The sequence below is a fragment of the Pieris rapae genome, chromosome 5 (genome assembly GCF_905147795.1).
Source record: "Pieris rapae chromosome 5, ilPieRapa1.1, whole genome shotgun sequence".
NCBI classification, from domain to species: Eukaryota; Metazoa; Arthropoda; class Insecta; order Lepidoptera; family Pieridae; genus Pieris; species Pieris rapae.
The window spans coordinates 7,469,994-7,493,159 of NC_059513.1; the positions used below are offsets into that span (position 1 = coordinate 7,469,994).

At 32.2% G+C, this 23,166-nt stretch overlaps 2 protein-coding genes across 2 annotated transcripts in view; one reads left to right on the top strand and one right to left on the bottom strand.

Annotated features, from left to right (window-relative positions):
- The window catches only part of LOC111000630 (elongation factor-like GTPase 1), an 87,439-nt gene that overhangs the window by 11,257 nt on the left and 53,016 nt on the right, over positions 1-23,166 (top strand). The window lies entirely within an intron of this gene.
- The window catches only part of LOC111000631 (zonadhesin), a 44,768-nt gene that overhangs the window by 5,010 nt on the left and 16,592 nt on the right, over positions 1-23,166 (bottom strand). Inside the window, exon 2 of the mRNA XM_022270151.2 lies at positions 488-598. Within this exon, the coding sequence (XP_022125843.2) occupies positions 488-598 (111 nt within the window). The remainder of the gene's footprint in view (positions 1-487; positions 599-23,166) is intronic.

The following is a 23,166-nucleotide window of genomic DNA, read 5'->3' on the forward strand; positions in this document are numbered from 1 at the left end:
ATGGAGGGGTCGAAAAGTATGTAGTCCATTTATGAATATATAGATTTTGAGACTACAACTTTTTGACGTATGTATTTGAATATTAGTTTTCCTCGGTACGTCAGATACATAAGAAAAATTAATAGACATTTTGCCTGCAGCTTCACTAGTTAAGGGTATTATTTATATTAAAACATAGATGTTCTATATAAAACTAGCAAATATATATTACGTACCTACAATTTATGATTATATGAAGATGATATCAAGGATTAAATTCAAATAATAATCCCCATTTTTTTCTATTCTTTAGTGTTTCCTTACATATGTTTGTGCTGTAATATTTTATTATCATTATTCGGAATTAATAATAAGTATAACAGAATTGAGTAGTTATTTATAAAATATACCATATTAGCAGTAGAGCAAAGAGACATTCGTTTACCCAAGTCACCTAAATGCAAACGTATCTGTAGGTACACATCAGGAAGCATTTCAATAAGTTTACCTGTTGAATGGCACATTCAGGCAGCAAATAAATATGTTGATTGTGAGGATAGTAGTGGTACTTCGTCGGTTTCGCCAGCACAGATGTCGAGCCGGCTGGTAATGGCACAGTCTGAAACGAACATTTAAATTAATACAGAACTTAAATAAGGATTCAGTTCAATTCTGTTGAATATCTTCTGTGCCTTTTTAACCGAATTTGCTAGATTGAACATTAAATACATAAAGATAAAAACAAAAGAATTTTAGATAAACAATTCGAATCGCACATCCGTTTACCGTAAGCTACGCATTTATATTCGGTGTATTAGTGAAATCCCGAAATCCAGTTGATTCGTCATAAGGCTGATAATATCTGACCGCAAAATATTTACGATGAACCGGGAATCGAACGCGTGTGTAATTATAAGTGAAACGTACCTGTAGGGTAATTTTTTTGTATTAAGTATTTTTTTTAATGAATAGATATTTAGACCAAGATTTCTAAATATAATTTGCTACGGAATGTTACTTTTGCTTATAATGATGTTAGAAATATATGATGCCATCAAAAGCTGCAGACGTGGTTATTAATTATCGACACAATGATGGGAAAGATGTCGGTCCGAACGAGGTACCATTCATCTCCCCTCTGAGAATCTTTCCAACTATGTCCTCTGATTGAACTCTAGCTCTTTGATCTTTTGCGATCGACATTTTTCTTCCGGGGGTTACGTTTCACGTGCGGAAGAAAAGTTATTAGTACAATTTATGGTGCATTTAGAATGAACATTTAAAATTGGTATGATGGATCGCGTAGCTTGATTTGATTGCTTCACAGTATCTCAAATACACTCCTCAGTAAGACCCGTCTTTTTTTATCATTTTGTTCGTATTTAAATTAACATCAACGTAAGTATATGTATTTTTAATTTTACATAATTTTGAATTTTTCCAGACGTTTCGCGTTACAGCGTGCGTGGTCACGGTGACTGAAAACAAAAGGTGTTGAATGTCAAAAAGTACCACAGCTGTAGAAAAAGTTTATGTGTATTTATTTCCCCGGAGTTGATATCGACTAAATGATGACGGGTTTTTGCAGAAATTACTTACGGTGTCCTCTTTGTACCAAAACAAAATTTAAGTGAGGAATCCGAGTAACAAACTTCTTACAAACAATTTAATTCTGAAGACGTAAAGTGAAATACATAATTGCCATCGCACGCTCGTAATTTACAACCATCTTCATTGATGTTGAAAACAATCGATGAACGTGTTAACGCCAACACTAGAATGTAGTTAGTTAGCAAAGCGTAACGGTGCCTCCAGCTCTCTAGTTAGTTTACATTGTGCTGCAATTACTACATTTCCCGCTGCGAGGTTTAATTTTGATAAAAATCTTGCAATCGTTATATCTGCTCTAGTGACCCGTATCTTGATTGTTGACGCTGTTCACTCACAACAAAACTTTCTTGTACGTGCTCCGGCACTTACTATACTTGACTAAATCGGCCAAAATTGAGCTGCTATCAATCATACTAGGAAGTTGCGTTTAACTTTACCTAAAAAGACTGTACTCAATTCGTAGAAGTAATGGAATTATTATGACAATAGTATCTCTGTTTGCACTGTTCGTTATTTTCATTCGATTGGTACGTTACCATTGGGTGTTCTGATTAACTTTTACTTTTAAAACTGTTATCTGCCGAGAGCGTGATTGCTTTCTTTGACTTTTCCTTTGCTTTCACCTGATATTTTGGTGATTTTTAATTTGCTTGCACAGCGTTTAATTTCGTTAATGAAGCTTAAATGAGGGCACTATACGGTGTATTAGTCAAAGTTACTCCTTGTATAATGAGCGTTTTATTTAGTGGAACTGTACAACAATGTTCGGAGAAATTGTGGTAGAGAAATCAAGGTGGGATCCTCGGATTCTATGTGGTCCACCGGATGTCACGTCCTGATGAGTTGAATGCCCGATGTTGTCGATAATCGGTAGAACAATTCGATCGACAGTCGACACCTTCGTTTGGATGCGTATCGCTTTTGTTTCAAGAAAGAATCGATTTGATTTAAATCGATTTGTATACCGTTACGTAAGGTCACCCGAGATGGAGTCAGATCTCACGATATGTTTACCTAAAATGTTTATCTCGAATCGCGATCTTGACATGATCTGAACTTCGTGCAACCTGCAATAGTAAATCGAGATGGTAAGGTTCAATGCACTGTATTGTCTACATTATATATTGTTAACTTCGTTGTAGGAACGATTCCATTAAAAAGACTCATTAAATTAACTAAACCATAACATTGTTTTTGAATGTGTGATTAATAAAAAAAACATTTTCTATCTTATGACTCATGAACAATCGAGTATAACTTTTTTTGCCCATTTTTACACAAAATTGAATAATATTATCCATTAACCTAACAAAATATGCAACGGCCTTATCACTAATAAGCGGTCTCTTTCAGGTAACCCTAATAAAAATCAATACATTATAATGGAAGAAATCTTAATATTCATTTAACTTGTAAACTTACTAAGACAGAAAGAAAACAAAAGCATGTATTGGTACAAACCTGATAATTTAAAAAAAATCTTATTTTTAAGTAAGTACCAAATTTTAAAATTACATATAATTTTTTTTAAAAGATCTCTGGCTATATTGATAATGCTTAGTCATTTTAATAGAAATTAAAATGAATATGATATCGATCAATATACAAACCACAGAGCAGTATTGAGGGCAGGAAGCGGATAGTGAAACTAATAAATCCCTTGAGTTTAATCTTTTAGGTTATTAGGTAGGCTCATTAGGTTCCTAAGCAAGTCCTATTCATATGTTAATTAAGGCTGTGATATTTCATTTTTCTAAGCATATTTTTTATTACCAATGTTAGCCTACTTAGGCTTCTAATGTTAGGCTTTGTGCGACTCTTACTTTTTAATAAATAACAGGGGGCAAACAGGTAGGAGGCTCACTCGATTTTTAGTGATACTGCCTCCCATAAACTGTAACACTGCCAGAGAGCTCGCAAGTGCATTGCCCTCCTAGTCCTTTAATTCCTGGCTCTGCTATTTATATTCTTATTAATGAGGGAAAACATAATTATGAAAAGAGCATGTATCAGACAGTGCGATATCTGCTTGTCTTTAACAATCATAAATAAAACAAATACACATTGTATAAAACGTAAAGAAAACAGCACTTAATTCATTCTAAATTTAATTAATCAAAGAGCAACGAACCTGAAAAATGTTGCCCGTTTATAAAATCTATTTTGCCTATTTATGTGTATAATCTGGCTTGACAGGCGTAAAACTTCCCACACCAACGTAATGTTGTACCATATTTATATTCATATAATCAAAAGCTTTATATCTAAGACTATTAATTATTAACAAAATGCTTCATTCATAGTCGAAACAAAAGTTCTAAATTTAAAAAATATGTTACATATTATTTAGATATTTGTGTATTCACAACCGAATCATTTTTACTATTATTCTATTAATAATTTCAAACATGAAATATGTATGAGACTACGTCACGCTTATAATAGATATGTTTATATGATATCGAAACCAGTTAGTTGCATTGATTAATCAAGTTTTAGCTACGAAACAAGTTCCTGATCTACCTCAATACGAATTTATATGCACGTTACATTAAATGTACGGTTACAGTGTGTGATTACTTCCGACGTTTGAGCATATTAGCATACGTCATCGAGATATGTAATTACGGTAGTACTTTTTGTCACTTAACATTGATATGTAATCTTTTACTTCTTATGTAAGTAATTATTAAATGCTTGATAAATACTCGCATTTCGTCGCATCTTATTCACATTTAATACGCGTTTGACAAATGGAAATTAGGAAGAAGTATACTAAATACACAAAGTCTAAGAGTCATTAGATAAAATACTAAATAAACCGATTCCCTATCACAAGCATTGAAACTAAAATGGCAAAGACCTAGTCATGTAACCCGATACCTAGACAAGATATAAACATTAAAGACAACACAATGAAACACGGGACACAAAGAAGGTGGGCTAATGACTAGAAATATATAAATCAGGGCAGCTAAATATCTTATCATAAATAGCAGGAAAAGACTGGCAGACTATTGGAATATAGTCATCTCGACCATATCCACAGGCGACATACACATTACTATACACATTACTATACATATAAGTTCATAACAAAATTTTAAATTATTATGTATGCATACATTATTTGTATAATCGCAAAGTAATAAGTACTTTTACATATTAGAGTGTATACAGATAAACAATAAAAACCTGTGTTCTATGACTTGCCCACAGTTATTTTTGGTAAAATATATTCGATTTTGCTACATTTGTTATATATATTAAACATGTTGTCATTTTTATTTACATATATGGTGAGCCTGACGTGACTAGATAGAAAACTTTCACGCCTTGCGAGGTTTCCTTGTGTTTAGGCCGTCATAAAATATTTATGACGGAGCATATATTTGTCATGTTACTCTTCAGATTTTGTCATATTTAGGTTTTATCGAATATTCTATGAATCATCGATTTTATACTAAGGACGAAATTTGAATTTTATACTTGTTTCAATTAAACCTCTTTAAGGGATTTTGGTCACAGAAGATTTTTTATGATAGGGGACAAGCGAGTCTACGGAACAGCTAGAACGTAATAGACTAAAAGGCAGCTACCGCAGTCCATGGACGTTCATATCAGTAGGCTAGAAAGTGAGCATTGCCGGCATTCGTTGTAACTAAATTTTTAAGTACTGTTATAGGTGTTATTTAGAAATACCTTAGCTAAAGATAATGTACCACATAAAAACCCCGTGTACATTGTTTAATATTAGAGCTGTTAATTTTGCAATCACTATCAACCGCATCTAACAAGTGCCTTCAACTTGTTCTGATATAATTGCATACGATGTAATGCTGCTCGTCTAGTTTTATTAGTTCATTGGCATGTTGGAGTTAAATAGATTATGCTTGCGTCATTATTATGAAATGGTATATCGTATATTGTTATCCTTTACGTGCCGATTTACGATAATAATTTTACAAAATTTTAAAACAGTAAAGCTATTTTTATTTGATATTAAAGAGAAGGACATACCTATATTATTATTTGTTTTTGAAATACAAAACGGGCTCACACGATATTAAGTAAGGTTAGTAATATCGCCCATGGACACTCTAAATACTAGAAGGCTCGCGAGTTCGTTGCCGGCCTTTAAAAATTGGTACGCTCTTTTGTTGAAGAAACCTTATTGGACTTGAGACTGCCGAATTCAACAGATAAGTTGTGGATAAAAAAAAACACATTTTCAATACAAACACATAGTTTCTTATTACGCTATTATTGTGTAACGATACAACCCATAGATAAAATATCTTATATTAAATGTTCTGCGTTGCACGCTTGTTCGCGTTTGCACTGTAACCGGATTATTGCTTCCGACATTTTTACTGTAATTATCTCATGCTATTTAAGTCAAGACGATGAGATAAACGTTTAGTGTGTACTGGTTTTTTATTAATATAATGTTAAATATTGTAAAAATGGACATGATTGTTACACAGTACTGAAAATCATTTGGTATCATGTAATGATCATTTAGTGAAATGCACATGTGTTTTAAAATAAAACTTAATCGCAAAATATTTTGCTTCGTGCAACAATCGAAGGTGGCTAGATTATTTTTTCCTTTATTTATTCCTTGAAATCTGAAGGTTTTTAGGGGCAGCAGCAGCAGTTTCTATGGGGTAGCATAGCAATATTTCCATATAGCTATAAAAATCATATTAAGGTAAAACAAAGTTCGTGTGCGGCTTGTATATAAAAAAACAAGTATTAGAACAGCCGAACAAATATATCTAATTCCTAAGTCTGTGCCGTAACTGCTATATCGATTCGTTAAACGTATAATAATAGATAGATCAAATAGTTTTGATTTACCGTCTATACTTCATCTATTTAATTTTTATTCATAGGTTAAATTTCTTAGTTTCTTAATATTTTTTATCTTTTATTGTTACCTGTCGTACTTTTTATTGTAACTTTTTCTATAGGTTGGTGTATGTCATATAATAAAGTTTCCGCTTTGGGTTAACCCGTAATGGCAACTTATTAAATATTTAAGATCTCATCCTACAATGTTAGTATTAAAAATAGTTCTGCTATTGCCGCATAAATGTCGCAATAATGGGATTAATTACGTCTGGAAAATATGCCATTTGACTGTTTGATTAAATCTTGCAAGTGAGTAACTAAATCATTTCAACACATCTAATTTGAATCTTAATCTTAAATTGACATCATTCAGGGAAATCGTTATATGTATGCTTAGCTCAGCTAAAGTCACATGTAAAGCAACCTCTGATGCATTATCTGTTACATATAATATTCTTGTAATGCGGCTTTTACTAGCATTGGTTTGTCCTATATCAAATACATGAAATACCGGAAGAATATTTTAAAGTCTAAATCCGCTATAGAAACCTGTTAAATTTAACTGCACGTTATAAGGGAATATTAGTAAATACTTGGCTTCGTGAGCTCTTTAGAATATCTGTTGGAATTACTCTGCATCTTCTGCCCAATTAGCGTCCAAGTTTCAAAGGATTCTAATTGCTAACTAACAAGACTTAACAATGTTATCTTCGAGTCGACTGGAATTCAATTCACGGAAAATGTTAAAGTACTATGACTATTTTGTTACACTTTAAAGACAAAAGTGTGTAAAAGATAAATTTGCAATGGCAGGATTAGTTTTTAATTTTAAGGGATATGTGAATAATTGCGTTTAGCTTATTGCAATTGAAATTGACGTTTAGAGGAAGTGAAACGTCATACTTTGTTGTATATGGTAAATTACTTAAACTTAACTGATTTCATGTATTTTAATTTTAGAATAAAAATGTTTACCTACTGACTGATTATCCTATCTCATAATTGATTTTGATTGTTCATTGGTAAACGATTTTTAATTAAATGATGGTATGACTCATCATAGATGGGGAAAAATTCCGAGGACGGTGGCCGAAAACTTCTCCCATTAGGTGGACCGATGACCTGGTTAGGGTGAAGGGAAGCCATTGAAGCGAGAAAACGTCGTGCTGGAAATTTAGGGGAGAGGTTCACGCCTAGCAGTGGTAGTAAACAGGCTTAAACGAAACGATCAATGACTTGGTATAATAGAAGCTCACATCATCATAAATAAATAAAATAAAAAAATCTTAATAATACATAAATATATAAAGTCGCGATTTTAAGGGAACTTGCATGAGGTTTACATTTTTACGAATGAAACGTCACGAAGATGTGCAGCGTTTTTGTCCAAGAAAAGGGAGAGAGCGATTGATATCGATTGAGAGTGAGTGAGAAAGGTTGATGTATTCGTTTAGTAGTATAACATATTAGAAATTCTGTCGCATAACGTCTTGCGCAATAAACGCAGATTTTTTATACTATCATTAGCGTGAATACGATGTCTGAATATAGATATACAAATGTATGGAGTGATCATATACTGGTACATGATCATCTATTGGGGCTTTTACCTTAGTAATAAATAATTTAAAAAAAATCACTTCTGACATATTATGTACTTTATACGTACGCACTTTTTTCATAATTATATTAAATTTTAATACCTATTTAAGCTTCATAATAATAAATAATAATTAAGTTGGCTATAAAAGACGAGATGCTAAAGGTAGCGACACTGATAACAAATACCGTTGCATCGTGTTGCTAATTAATTATTTACTGATAAAGCCAAACGTGGCGAAATTCTAATGAAGCTAGGAAATTGCGGCCAACGCTGGAATGTCTTCGAATGACGGGAATCGTAATGTGTGAATTTATTGCAGTAAGGACGAACATCCTTTAAGGTAGACCAATAAATTTACGTCAAATGCTATAATAACAATTATATAGCCTTTTATTCAGATCAATTTTTCTGGTACACATTTAAACATAGATTACATTAAACTAAGTATTAGAAGGTAAAGAAAAAATATTCTAATAATTGTATCTTGCTGGTTTTTTGCAGATCTGTTTGCCAGTCGGCAAAGGCCTCCTCCAAGCTTTTTAAGCTTGTTGTATAAATATAAAACATGGTTTTTGGTAAATCGGATCACCTCGAATTGCTTTTCAAATATCGTTTGGACACCTCTTCTTGTAGAATTATTTCTTGTGTAACTAAGACGATCGTTATTTGTTTATATCGCAATCCTATAGCTTACATTATTAAATCTAACAAGAACGGTGGAATATATAAAAAAATATAGATAAAGCTTCTTTTTCTAAAAAATAAAAAGTATAAATGTATAACTAAGTAATACCTAATTCGGATATCAATAAATAGTTACATTCGTGTTTTTTTATGTTCTTAATTATTTATTTTTAGACTACGTTTGTTGATTACAAAGTAAGCCGTGTTATATTTAGAAATCCAAAACGTTGCAGCGCTGTTTTCTTGTTATAAAACTTATGAATTTAAAGCAAACGGATCTTTGACGCTAACCTAACCTTTAAAATATAGAAACATTGTCTAGTAATTGTCCCTAGAAACGAAGGACTCATAAGGCGTTGATGTTTATCTGGTCACGACTAGCCTATGACCGACTAGGTTCCTAACAGTGCCGTTTCACATACGAGGCAAACTGTTATTATGACTTGTCAGACCTTGCCTATAACAGTAATGAAGATATTTCAAATGCCTTTATGAGTAGTGAACTTTTGCCCCCTTTGTGTATGTTAGTATATTACTTACAGAGAGGTTTTAACTTCGTTTTAGAGTGAGTATTGTTGACATAGTGGTTACAGCGTGCGACTATCATCACTGAGAACGATCTCAGATGATAGCACGAACGAACATACGAACGTTCGAAGGCTGTACCAATAGACTTTCAGTTTGTGCGCATAATGCTCGCTTGGAGGTGACTATCGCGAGGATACCGACTTGCCTTCGACTTATCACGTGAATGGCGTGTGTCAGGCATAAAAGGCTAAACACCTATTTTCATATTAGAACAAATAGATCTATACAAAACAAATGTAGAAATGTGAGGGACAGACCTAAAAGGATTTAGCGCCAACGGTTTTTTAGCAGCAAGTAAAATTTATACGTTACAAGGAACTCAGTGATTGTTATACTCAGAAACCGTCTCATGATTAAGATTTGGAGCTAAACGCAATTAAACGTTAGCAAGACACAATATTAATCGTTCCGTGTAATAGAACTATTACAAGCGATATTATATCTGGCGCAGGCCTTTAAGTTAAAATATCTTCCCTTAGTTTTGTTCATTACTTTAATCTATAGCTCATGCTCTGACTTAGTGTAACAAAAGTTATTTAAAGCACGACTTTTTAAATGTAACATATTTAGATTCGGTTATGGTCTTAATATGAGTTGAAAAGAGAGAAGGTGAATTCATTATATCTGTATCCGGAGACATAAATCGGGTAAAATTTGCAAACAAATGTCCGTAACAAGAGCCCATAATTCAATGCGTAGGAGCATCGATAGACAAGCGAATCTGACTACAGAAACTACGGCCAAACTACATCCCACGCATTGTAGTGTCTTCCTACCTCAATAAATGGGCTGTAATAAGATAGATGATACACTAGCACTAAATTTACATTTAGCGACACGCGTTGCATGGAATGCAAAATATGCTTTGGTTAATTTGTTTCTTTATTAATTTTTCACATAATAACGATATGACTATTGTTATCATTTAAATTGGATTGTATACTGATTGTATATTGATGGCGGACCAGCCGTTCTCTGATTGTAAATCTATCTATCTCCAATTCGTCCAACCGTTTAAGAGGAAGAATTACAAACACACGCATATAATATATGCATATAGGGACATAAAATATCAAGTAAAGTATCATTATAGCTCCAATTGAAAGCCAGTGAAAATAGTTTCAATTGTATCATACAAAACAATGAGGCAGTGAAATTGAAGATTTGCATCTGATATATGTATATTATACCCTTATATTGTGAACATTCTCTTCGATAGCAACATCGCAGAATATTCCAACGCATAGCAAGAATCTAGTCGATAAGGCGGAACTGATCGTATGTCACGCGCCGGGTACTAGCACCTTCAGATTTTGCTCGGAATCTCCTGTGTAATGAATACTTTGACCATCCGTAATTGCCTTGCCACGTTGAATACGGCCCGTAAACGATTGCATTCGATAGAGAATAATAAATCCTCACCCAACACAGCCATGCTTCGAAACGTGCAGTTGTATTCAATATAAATCAATCATTGCGATTGGACTCGGAAATGCGTTGGTGTGTGAAGTTCACATGCTTTCATTTATCATATTACGATTTCCATCTTGTTAAACATTAGAATTAGATGACCGAATGAATTCGAACAGAGTTACGGCATTGATTGGAAAATGTAAGTTGTAAAAACTGTAAGTTAAATAGAAGAAATGCGTCGTCCGTCCTCGATAGTTTTTGTAATGGCGCTGTCGTCACTTGCCATATTCGCTAGGTCGGACTAGGAAGACATAAAGGGATCCCGTTTTAACAAGTCTTACGGTAATCAATGTCGTTATGCTTCAGGAAACTCTCATTTCAATAGTTTTTCAATGAGCTGGTGTTTTCTGCTTGACCTCAATACTATGCCTGATAATTTGAATTTCGAATGTAAATTGAGTTTAAACTTCTGGCTTCCCGAAGGATTTAACGACGTGGATTTAGATCGTATTTGGATATTTTAGAGATAGGTTTGTTCAATTTGTAATGCAAATACCTTGTTTTAGAATTAAGAATTATTAAAATACTATAATAAAAACTTCATTTAATTCAGTTATTATATACTTATATATTATTATTATATTTTTTTTTTCGTTATTACAGTATACATATTTTAATCGTTACTAAGATTGTCTCGAAGGGATCAAATGCAAGAGTTGTTAAATAAATATAGAATAGTAAGAAGACAATATTCACCTATGTATTTAACTTCTATATTTAAATTTTGTTATCTTTAATCAACTCGCAGGCCCTTAAGATTTCTAAACAAAATAGTCCGAGAAATGTGTATTTATTTTCCTCTCATCTCAAGTCGCTTCTATAAATTGTTCAAAGGAACGTTTCGCGATAGTAGGCATTGTTTTAACATCGTGGCTGCTTGTAGAGAATTTCTCTCATCGAACTACCATAATGCGCGCATGCCGAGGGTATTGTTAGAAAGTACAATATAAATTTATGTTACCTACATTTGATTTTGTTGTACAAAATAAACGAATATTATATTATAAGCTTTGATGAACAGATATAGCCTAAAGTAGACGGCTTTTGTTTTTTTATGAAAGGGGTTGAATCTACTTCCATAAGTATTTAGATCATATACAGACATAGACAAATTATCACTGATACTTAGCTACGTAATGCAACGTCCCCTAACGTCTCATTAATTGCAATAACCTCTCATATCGACATCCATTACTTCCCTGAGCCTTCTCTATCGCTAACTAGTCAGTATAGCACATGTAATGCTCTAATGGCGGATCGTGCGTATCGAACCCTATCTAACGTTAGCCCATAAACCATAGATCGATACCGGTCACGAAGGTTGCAAACACTTGCTTTTTTGTTTTCATTCCGCAGTTTTCCACTGAATGTAATACACTATGCTAAAATACTGGCTCTGATGCCAGTATAAAAAAAACATCAAAGTAATTTTAATAGTGAATATTTTGGTATTAAACTCTTTGTGATATCAACCTAGACAGCTCGCCACGCCTGGGAAGTCCTAGTTTAATTATGAAAACCGTTTTGAAGGATGGATGAGAAGGGTTTACAGATCCTGTTTGATACTTAATGTCTAGAATAGATTCCTATCTATTTCTTCCATCTTTCAATTGCGATACGTGGGTGGTGTATTGTGAACGTACAGGCATGTCTAAGCGTGTCTAGTTCTCGACGTCATACACTTGATGGGGAATTTAAACTTCGTGATTTAAGGATAACTGTTTAGTATCCAAACAATGGCTTTGCAATGGCGAAGAGTAAAGATTGTATACAGTCGTATAGGCAGTTAGGTTCAACATTGCATTGAGTGTAAAATTTATTTTGTGGTATGGCTCAACGCTAGTAACAAAGGAATGCTACCTTAGCGCTCCCTTCATAAATGTACCTATGTGTATTAACGTCGAAATAAATCTTAAAATACATTTCCATGTTGTTTAACATGTCAGAGGTATAGTGTGACACTCATTCCTGAGATAGGAGATTCGATCCCTGGCTGTGCACAAATGGAATACTGTCCATGTATTTTCATTTTTATATTAAAAAATAGACTTGTTTATATGTTTTGAGTATTTATTACTGTAATTCTCGTTATTTTCTAGAGCTTCAACGAACACAGGACTACCGTGCTTTTACATGTCGAATACGCAAACATTAAATGTGTTAAAACGACACATTCAATGTGCAGTAGTGAATACTAGCCTATATTTTATAATGTATTACACAGTATAAAGTAGTATAAAGCAGAAGCTATACCTATTCGTAAAAGCAAGTTAAACATGTTTATCTTAAACAAACGCATCATAGTTGTGGTCAAATCGTGATTTATGTAGTTGTTACCTCGACCGCAGCTCTTCGCAATTTCTAATTCTCTAGTCTCGTGCTTAAAGTTAGCTAAGCTAGTAAATTACCTCCCGTGATTACCACAGCTAATGCCTGCTGAAATAATAGACTCGTCTTCCGCATGGGCAAGAAATATTTATTTTTAAGGCAATTGCTAGTTCCGTGTTTCCTTAGTCATTAGGTGCACATCTTTGTGGTGCCATTACATTTTCTTTCTGCTGTCTAAATTGATTTATTAGGCGGCGGTGGTAGTTGTGCTTCTACAATTATTGTTGTTCACTTTTTAATCGTGAATCTTGTTAAAATCTTATTCATTTTATTTTTCTTTATTTAATTATAAGTTATTTTACAGCTTATACTTATGCATATTATAAGACAATACAGAAAGCCAAAACAGATTACATATATAACCAATGTAGGTATATGAAACAGAAAACAAAGATACATTTAAAAAAACTAAAGAAAACTGAAATTTAACATTTGAAACAACAAATAATTCTTAGAACTTAAAATAACTACTTAAATATAAACAGATGAAAAATCTTCAAGGGACTTTTTTTTGAGGTGCCATAATAATGGTGTCATAGATGTCATAGTTCGAAAAGTCCCGAAATATTGGCGAATTATGTTAATTCGAGTTCGTATCTTGTGTATTAAAATATATTATTTAATTTCTGCAAAGGAAATCAAAAACCATTCGTCATTTAAAACCTTTTTGGGAACTTTGATTGACGCCCGATTTCATTCACAAATCGTAATTGCTTCGAGTTGTAGATTTTTCTAAAGAAATCTAATTTGACAACTGTTCGTTTCTAATTTACGATACGCAATTAGGCTTTGTCCGTGGGGTATTAAAACCGGGCATTAGTGACCTTAAAAAGTCTAATGAATTATTAAGTAAAAGTACGTAAATTGGAATTTCGTATTTCAGACACCCCAATAAAATGCTTATAATTATACCATATAATCTGTACAATTATTGTTGCTTTTTCCGTAACAACTTCGTGCCGGCTCTCCAAGAATTATTAGTTAATTATTATAGACCATAGTCGAGTGACATATCAATAGACGCAAGAATGCTTTGAGGTCTTTGCAATGTGTGTGGCGCCTTGGAAATCGTACAATATTTGTATCAATAATTTAAAGAAGAAATATTTGTCTCTCTATATTTTCTTTGAAGTTTTGTTTCAATGCACATATGCGCACGTTAGATGCAATTAACTGATTATTATCCCAAGCTAAGACCGCATTAGAACGCACGCAAATAAACCGAATGAGTCCTTTGTTATCAGAGTATTTGGTGCCTGGGCACGCAACTGGAAATACTAGAATGAAAATATCGACTGGAATAATGGAAAACAGGAAATTCGAAATTCAAACTAAGCCTTCAAGTCTTTCAACAGAAGATTTTGTTTTCAGTATATTTTAATACAGTTAAATGTTTGTTACTACTTGCCAGATTTTTCTAATTTTAATTCAGCTTTAACTAGAAATATATGTCTTTTCGTGGTGTAATTCACGCCGCAATCCACTATCTGCGTCTTCTTATTAAATTAAGCACTTGTTGATTGTATCGGAAAGAGACTTTATAGAGACAGTTTTATCTATAATGAAGGCTTGTAGGCGCTGTAATATACTATTGTGCGTTTGAAAATCTTCAAGCTTTTTGTGCTAGGTTTCACACTTTTTAAGATACAGTTTTTAATTGGGGTATTAGCCTTATTTGCTTTAATAAGTAATTATTCACGCATGTTTTTTTAGTATACAAAATCAACAGTATATTAGTTATAGAACTAGAGCCATATTATGTACATTATTTTTGAGACACATATGGTTTATAATATATCTATATATTTTCTAACCAAATTATATATTAGCATTAGAATAATTCTGGTCAGCCCTTTACATAAATACATAAAACTTATCCAACCTTATAGTTTTAATTAGGTACTAAATATGTTATATATAAATCAAGCTTTGTCATCCTGGCTTTTTACATACATTTTAAATTAACGAAGGTTTCGACGCCTACTTTCATTACTTGAAGTTCGCTTTCATCGTTCAACAAAGGTTCGTTCGATTATTCTAAAAGACTTTGTAAACAAAAGGTATGATAAAAAGGAATGTTTACTTTCTAGCGGTCCCTAATGGAGATCGCAACAGTACGTGTTTCACGAAAATATAGTCGATCAAGCGTTTGGCGGTTTTGGGCGACCCACTTCACCCATTGACGTGTAGGAATTTGTTCTAGATTATGTTGATTTTGTGATTCCAATATTGGCTGCGGTGAGCAAATATTGACTTGATAATTTTGATCGTGACTAGATGATTGAAAATTTTATTATCAATTGTAATATAAAGCAGTGAATACGACTATACCTTTTACGGCTGTACTAGAGTTAATATTTATTTAAGCGGTCATTCTCTCTCGATATGTAATCGGGCATTTATAATTACAAATATTACTCCACATTTAGTAATAGAAATAAATCATGTTTTCTGTAATATTCTGTAATACATAAAAACGTTACTCAAATAAAAATATAATTTTTTATATCTTTTGACTGTTTTTTAAAGCTTCATAATTGAAATAATTATCGTAGGGACCATTGATTAGCTTAATTATTATTAACTCTGGGTAAGAAACTATACGTAAATACTGCGCTGTAACATACAATAGTACAAGACAAATCGCTTTTTACTGGATTTTAATTGATGACAACTGACAAAATGCCTTTGCTGCTTATTTGTTATTATATCCAAATCGTTTGTTTTGGGGATATATTTCGCCCCACACTTTGAAACAACATCAAATTTAAATAAATAGAATACAATGTAATAATATGGTAATGCTGTAACATTATTGCGTCTTCGTTCTAATTTTTATCTCAGACATACTGGGTTTCATTGCCTCAGAGTTCTAGTCGCGAATTCAACTACACTAACATTGCTCTCATACGACATTCGTCATTAAAATATAGGTTGATAACTTTTTATTATACATTAGTAATAAGAAGCAATTTACCTAAATGCAATGATCCTTTCTAAAGTAACATGATAATAGATAAATAATAGCTCTTTTATCAAACAATTCTTGATCCAGAAATGACCGCTTTAACATAATTATACTTGATAACAATAAATGGTAGAAAGCATTTTATAATCACTTATGAATAGTTGAAAATTATATTCAATTCTGTTTTTACGATACCTACGTATCAAATTAAATAGTAATTATGAACTACGAAGTATAATACCAGAAGCTTGAGCAATACGTAGTCTTGAATAGCTATTGTAAGACGAAATTAATATTATATCATTGTGTTTATGTGTATGTAACAATTATGAAGTGCTTCTTAGTTCCAAACTAAACAAAAGCAGAAACATCATTCGAATAGACTTCAACCTCAAATCAGATGTCAAAATGTATTACTCTTATATATGTATACGATGTATTTATGTAATTATATTAAGGGCCTGTTTCACAATGTATGGATAAAGTACCAAATAGCTATGTAACACATAAATTATTCGAAAGATAAAAGTTCCTAATAAGATGCTTCGCATTTTATGACCAATAGCGCTATCTGACAGTCGTGAAACGCAAAAATACTATTATCCTACCAATAAGTAATAAATAGCCTTTTTGGAACTTATCCGGACATTGCGAAACAGATCCTAAGTGTTTTAACTATTCTTTTAATAGAAGAGGCTAAACGTTATCGTATAATACTGTCTCTCTTAATCTTCATACTGTTAACTGTCAAATATTTTTGATCTATATCGTTGTTTTACAACAGTTTGCCTTCGATATATGTACCAAAGATAAATCGTGTGTAATTTTTTTTAAAACAGATAATACTCGGCATGATATAGCTTTAAATATATATATTTGTTGCCGAATCGGGGTTCGAGCTTCCTTTTACGAGTAGTACGGTTTTACATCTATATGACTTATAGTGAAAGGGCATGAGAGTAGAGTAACTAGTCTAAATGTTAATATTGCTCTAATACAGATGGGCAGAACTCATCAGAAAGGGGCTGGTCAAATAAAATAGTTATACAGTTTTGGGCGTTGTACAGTAGTTACACTAAATTTCATGTCAAGCAAGTCGATTTCCATGTCTTGGAATGATACTTCATAATTTAATTGTATCCAAGTATAATTACCTGCCACGAAGTCGAATTACCTTCGTAATTCTCCAATGTTTAGGGTTTTGTCGAACTATGACAACCATTTTCAAGACATTGATATTTTCTACCCCAAGAAGAGAGATGTGAAGAAGTACCTGGAGAAGCGGGAAGACTCCGATTTTTTTAAGTAGTAGATATTAATAAATTCTTAGTATAATTTGTTGCTTTTTTTAATTTTGCAGTTTTTAATTTTATTCTTTTGTTTTTCTTTTAAATGACACTTGTCTTTTAATGCTTGTTTTCTGTTTTTTAGTTAATCTGTGTAATCTGTTTTGGCTTTGTGTATTGTATTTGTGTTTTGTATAATAATATGTGTTAAGTAGCTGTTGATTACTTATTATTAAATAAATAAATAAATAAACTTATGTAAAAAGAAAAAACTAAATGCTCAAATGTAAAATACTATTAAAGTGTAAACATGGTCGATTGTGCGACGTTTCGTTTACATTGGTATTATCTCAGTTTTGATTTCAAAACAGGTAATTCTCGCTAAATCCATATAAAGAAAAAAATATGATAAAATGTATCTACTACTATACTGGTAGTAAATGTATATTTAGAATTGATTTAATTTTGACGTTCATAAGTGTACTTATTTAGCTATATGAATAGAGATATTTTGATTTGATCAGTCATTAAAACTGATGCAAGCAATGATTGAATTATACCACAAGTAATGTTAACGTTTGTATTACGACAATTTAAAACGGCTTAGTCTAAGTAAACGAACGCTATTAAGAATTTAGTAGTGGCTCTAGCAAACATTTCCATACAGCATAATCAACATTCAACTGTTTTATCCATACAGATTATTGACTCACAAATGATAAACACTTCAATGTTTTGTCGCTGAAAATCATGTTACTATACTACTTATACTGAATGGCGTACATTAACTTTATAACCTATGGGAACATAGTCTTGGTGCATTGAACCTTTGTGTTTTTCTGCACGACAACCTTGAATGACTGCTTTTTATTCGATTTACATGTGAGGTAATTGTGCATTTCAGATAATAACATAATACGACGAGTGCTTTGTGAGCTGCAAAAGTTATTGATTAAAAAGAATACGGGCGACGACAAAATTGTTTGGAAAATCCTTAGCTCTTTTATTACTTTGGTCCATCGTTTTCCGCGATTTATTGGCTCTACTTTATATGTGGTTTAAAATAAAATATCCATTGGGAGAAAAATCTTGAATTTAAAAATTTAAATATTGCTTAATCTATGTCATTACATTATACACTACAATCTAGTTTTATACGCCTCTTTAACTGTCAGTTAAGATTTGCGTATTTTTTCTTTTGGAACATTGCGGTTTCGCGAGTTTTGTCGCCTTTTTGCAAACTTTCTGCATATTATCTCAATTATTCGCTTCAGTACCAACGCTTTTTACATTATTGACCCTATTATTGGCAAATTTTTATTTAACCTCAAAATGTTACGTTTATGCAAAGATTATATATTCTTGTCTTCTATAGTTTTTGAAATATAAATCTATTTTTAAATTTCCAACAATATTGAGCTCATACTCCTAGATGAAAAAGTTCGTACACGTTAAAATTTTTACATACGTATATTATATTTTTATCTACGTTAAAATTTTCGAACATCCTTGCACTTCAGTATACGCAACAACCTTTGCTTTGTGTTACTATGTAACATTATAGCCAGTGTCCATCATAAGCCTTTCCCATTCGAGATACGTGCTTCCATGTATCGAAAAGGTCATCTCCACGAACTTGGAATCCGTACGTCATTTAAAAGTAGCGAGTTTGTATGTGGGACGGTTCATTGTAGGTTAATGGGACATTGCATCGTGTTGCACTTTCTTGCAGTTGTCTCAGAGATGATGATCATGGCACAGCAACTTTGAAATTGGAAATTATCCAATTTAATATATGCATTTCAAGTTCTCGCGAAATTACCATTTTAATATGATTTATACTTACTAATGTTATAAGTGTATACGCGGATAATAACCACTACATGAAGCTGCAACAAAACAACTCTATATAATTTTAATAAAACCGTTTTTATTTGTTGTAGAATTCTTGAATTTCAAGAGCTATTAAAAATGACAGTATTTTATTATTAAGTGTATAATTACTTAAAGTAATACTAGAATTAATAATAATCGATTAAAAGATCAAAACGATTATGTTTAATGTTGGCTTGTTTTCGGTTTTATATACATATATATTATTTATCTATGTAATATGTTTTGTTTTATTGTTTTGTCTTATAATATGTATAAGTATAAGCTGTTAGATTACTTATAATTAAATAAATAAATGTTTTATTAGAGGTGCTAATTGCGCATTTTAATCCTTTGATATGGGCCCGTTAATTGAGACTAATTGCAATCTTGATTAGAATTCCTTTCCCGGCGTGTTGGAAAGCGTTGAACCGGAATATTTTTAAAAAAGGAATACATTTTATGAAATAGGTTGAAACAAAATTAAAAAAAAATATGTAGGATTTATTTTATTTGTAATATTTTTATTACAGAAAAGAAAAATATATATATATGGTTGCTGTTTTGAAATATCATGGTCATTGGTCATCCATGTGTTATAAATGAATAGATATTATTCTGTGGAAATAATGAGTATCTTTTTGTTTTTACTGTAATCTTTCTATACTGAACATCCTTAGCGAATTTCAGAAAATCTTGGTGAGTAATTATAAGCAACAGTCTCGGTTGTGAGAAAGATTCCTTAGCTAGATGCCGTTGAAGATTTTCCACATCAACCATTGAAATTATAGATTACAGATAACAATAAGATAATTTGTGCCCGCGCATTCTCACCTTTCTGTACGGAAATTGGAACTCAAATTATTACTACTCTTATACTGTATTGTATATTTGGAATTTAATTGAGAAATTATAGTATAATTTCCTTCATTTGTAATAGTCATAAGTAAATAAGATATTCTGACCAGGAGATTTTAATTTCAAAATTAAATTAAAACTATTCAATGGACAGAGTAATAAAACGCGAGTGGTCCATTGCGGCTTTATTATTTAAAGAAAATAACCCGTACTTCACATCGTAGATTTTTGTGTCAGATATATGTTGGGTTTTTTACGATCTTATCTTCCAAAGTATCGCTTACGCACATTGAAAGAAAATTAAATGTTTACTAATATTTAATTCAACGTATTACTAGAATTAAACAATCGTCATATTCAATCAAAATGATTAGGTTGTTACACACATCTTTTTAGATGCGGCGAAGGCGTGTTTTGAACACATTGATTAGAATAATTGATTAGCGCACACAGTCACAGCAAATGTATCATGATTTCATTCTACGCTCTGCTATTATTTCAAACACCTATTGACCTCTTTCATTTGCCTCGTACTAAATCTTTGCTCGTGATCTTGTTACTTCCGTGGTTGTTTCAACAGTAATTAACAATTATTCGAACATCTATTGATTAGAACGAGCTTTGTTGTCTGTTGTTTAAGTTACATTTGCACGTCTTCGATAAATATCATCCGCTATTGTTTTCTCATCATTAACCATCTTATTTACTCTCTAATTCGACTTGCGATTATACTGATATAACTTAACTTTCATTTGTTATTTTACGAGTATTTTCTTTATTCATTGTTTTTGTTATCGTAAGACGTAATACTTTTGACTTCACACTACCTCAGTCATTTACTTAAATAACGCAGAAGAAAAAGTGTGTAGTCAACTAGTGTGTATACTTAAGGGTTTTAAGTCACCTGGCGATTTTTTTGGAGTGGAAGACGCAACGCAGATTTAAATAAACAAGCTGTTACGATAACTTTAACGATGAAATATGACGGTGTCGATGCCCGGTGTTCTAGTGAATTTAATCCAATTATACAAATCAAGTTCGTGACCAACTGAATTCAAATCCAAATATCCAAATAAATTATAGTAAAAATTGCATTTGCAATATTTTCATGATGGTGTTGTGTAGTTGGGCGTATCGCGCCGTTTTGTCGGCTTCTCTTGCCGATACGGTCTGAATGCTTCACAATATCCGTCTAACCTTTGGTTTCGACTTCTAGTTTTCTTCTCGATGGGGAAAGTGAGGGTTTTCTATTTCCATATGTAAATTAATATTGCATTCGATTTCTTTAAATCAATCATTGACTTATTGGCGTAATGTTTAAATTTATATGATGTTTTAAGAGTGTAGCCTGGGTATAATCATAGCGTTTTGAATTTTTGCAGATTAATCAAAATTACCACGTTCTTCTTTATGTAAAAATTTATACGATTGTATTAGGTCCATAATGTCGTAATGCCCAAATTATAGTCTGCTTTTTACGGGTTTTTAGTTGTAATATTTATCAGATCAATCATACAATAGTTTATTGAATCTTACTTTCAATCCATATCAAATCGCTTACTTAGCCATAAGATAACATTCACGAATTCTTCAATTGTATATTCAACAAAAGATGATTTTATAATATTTTCTTGTAAAACTACGACGGTACTCGAAACGGTATTAATATCGGTGGCTTTGTATAAAGTAGAACTCTTCTGACACGACATAACTGATTCAATATTTATTATCTCAATAGTTATTAGTATATCTTAAAAGTATGAATTCTTCGCGTTAATCTTTTAGTAGCAACAATGTAGATAGATTATCAAAATATCGTAAACTTCAGTAAAGAGTCCGCAATTCATGGCTTAATGGCCAATAAACTTGACGACGGAGTCAAGTGCGAAATGTTGCGGTTTGGCTCAAATTTGTATTGGAAATGAGCTTGCCGTTAGCGTTCGGCGACACAGCCTACACTACAAAATGTCTATGCTTCGTATCTATTGCAAAATTTTATATAGACGAAGAGCTCTTTTACTATAATCCACCAAACATTCACCTTGGTTAGTATATTTAATCAAATTAAGTCAACGTTAAAATAATAAGAAAATCTCTACTAAAATCTCTTGATGCACTAGTAATTAATACTGCATCGTGATTAAAACTAATAAGAGGTGCTCTACGTAATATCCAGTTAGTTTATCCATTACAATATAAATCATAGTAAACTACAGCAACCACGAGCTCCCAGTCTAAAATAGCGTTCCATGTTTCCGACACGGATGGTTGATGTCCTCACCTGTCGCGTCCCGTTACGAGATTATCTTCTAAACCGATTGCATTTACTCTATATTATATGAAAATAACTGCGATTGCATTGCAAAATATATTGCATAGGGAATGACAAGAATGATGACCATTACGCGCGCAGTTTTTATGACATGTTGTTGTAATAATGACTAGGGCTTTTATCGATGTACTTTGAGAATGGATCGAACTAGAATCATCTTTTTACTATCATTTTTCATTAGTTGCACGTTTAATGAGTAAGATATGTAAAGTCATATTATATAAATTTGGTATGGTACACAAAACACGCCAAGTTTTGCAGAACATTGAACGGTTTAAATGTAAAAAAATTTACCTGCAGGCTTTACAATTTTGGATACAGTTTTATAGATCGTTGAGTGAACTGAGAAACGGGAAATAATCTTTTTGTAAATATTTGAATCTAATACTGTTTAATGTTGTGTTATTTTTTCTGTGTGTGTGATGTACAAGTGTATGTATATATAATTCGAATACAATTTTCAAAATTCAATTCTGAATTAATATTAGAAAGATCTCTAGAGTTATCAACGCCAAAGCCTAGCAACCAAATCCGTACCGCTTAACCGCAATGCAAATTGCTATGATAAAACAATGTTTTCACCCGTGCTGATGTCATTAGGTGCACAATAACATTTCCACTGTATTTACATCCATATAAGGTCGAGATGAAACCCGCCGTGATTGGT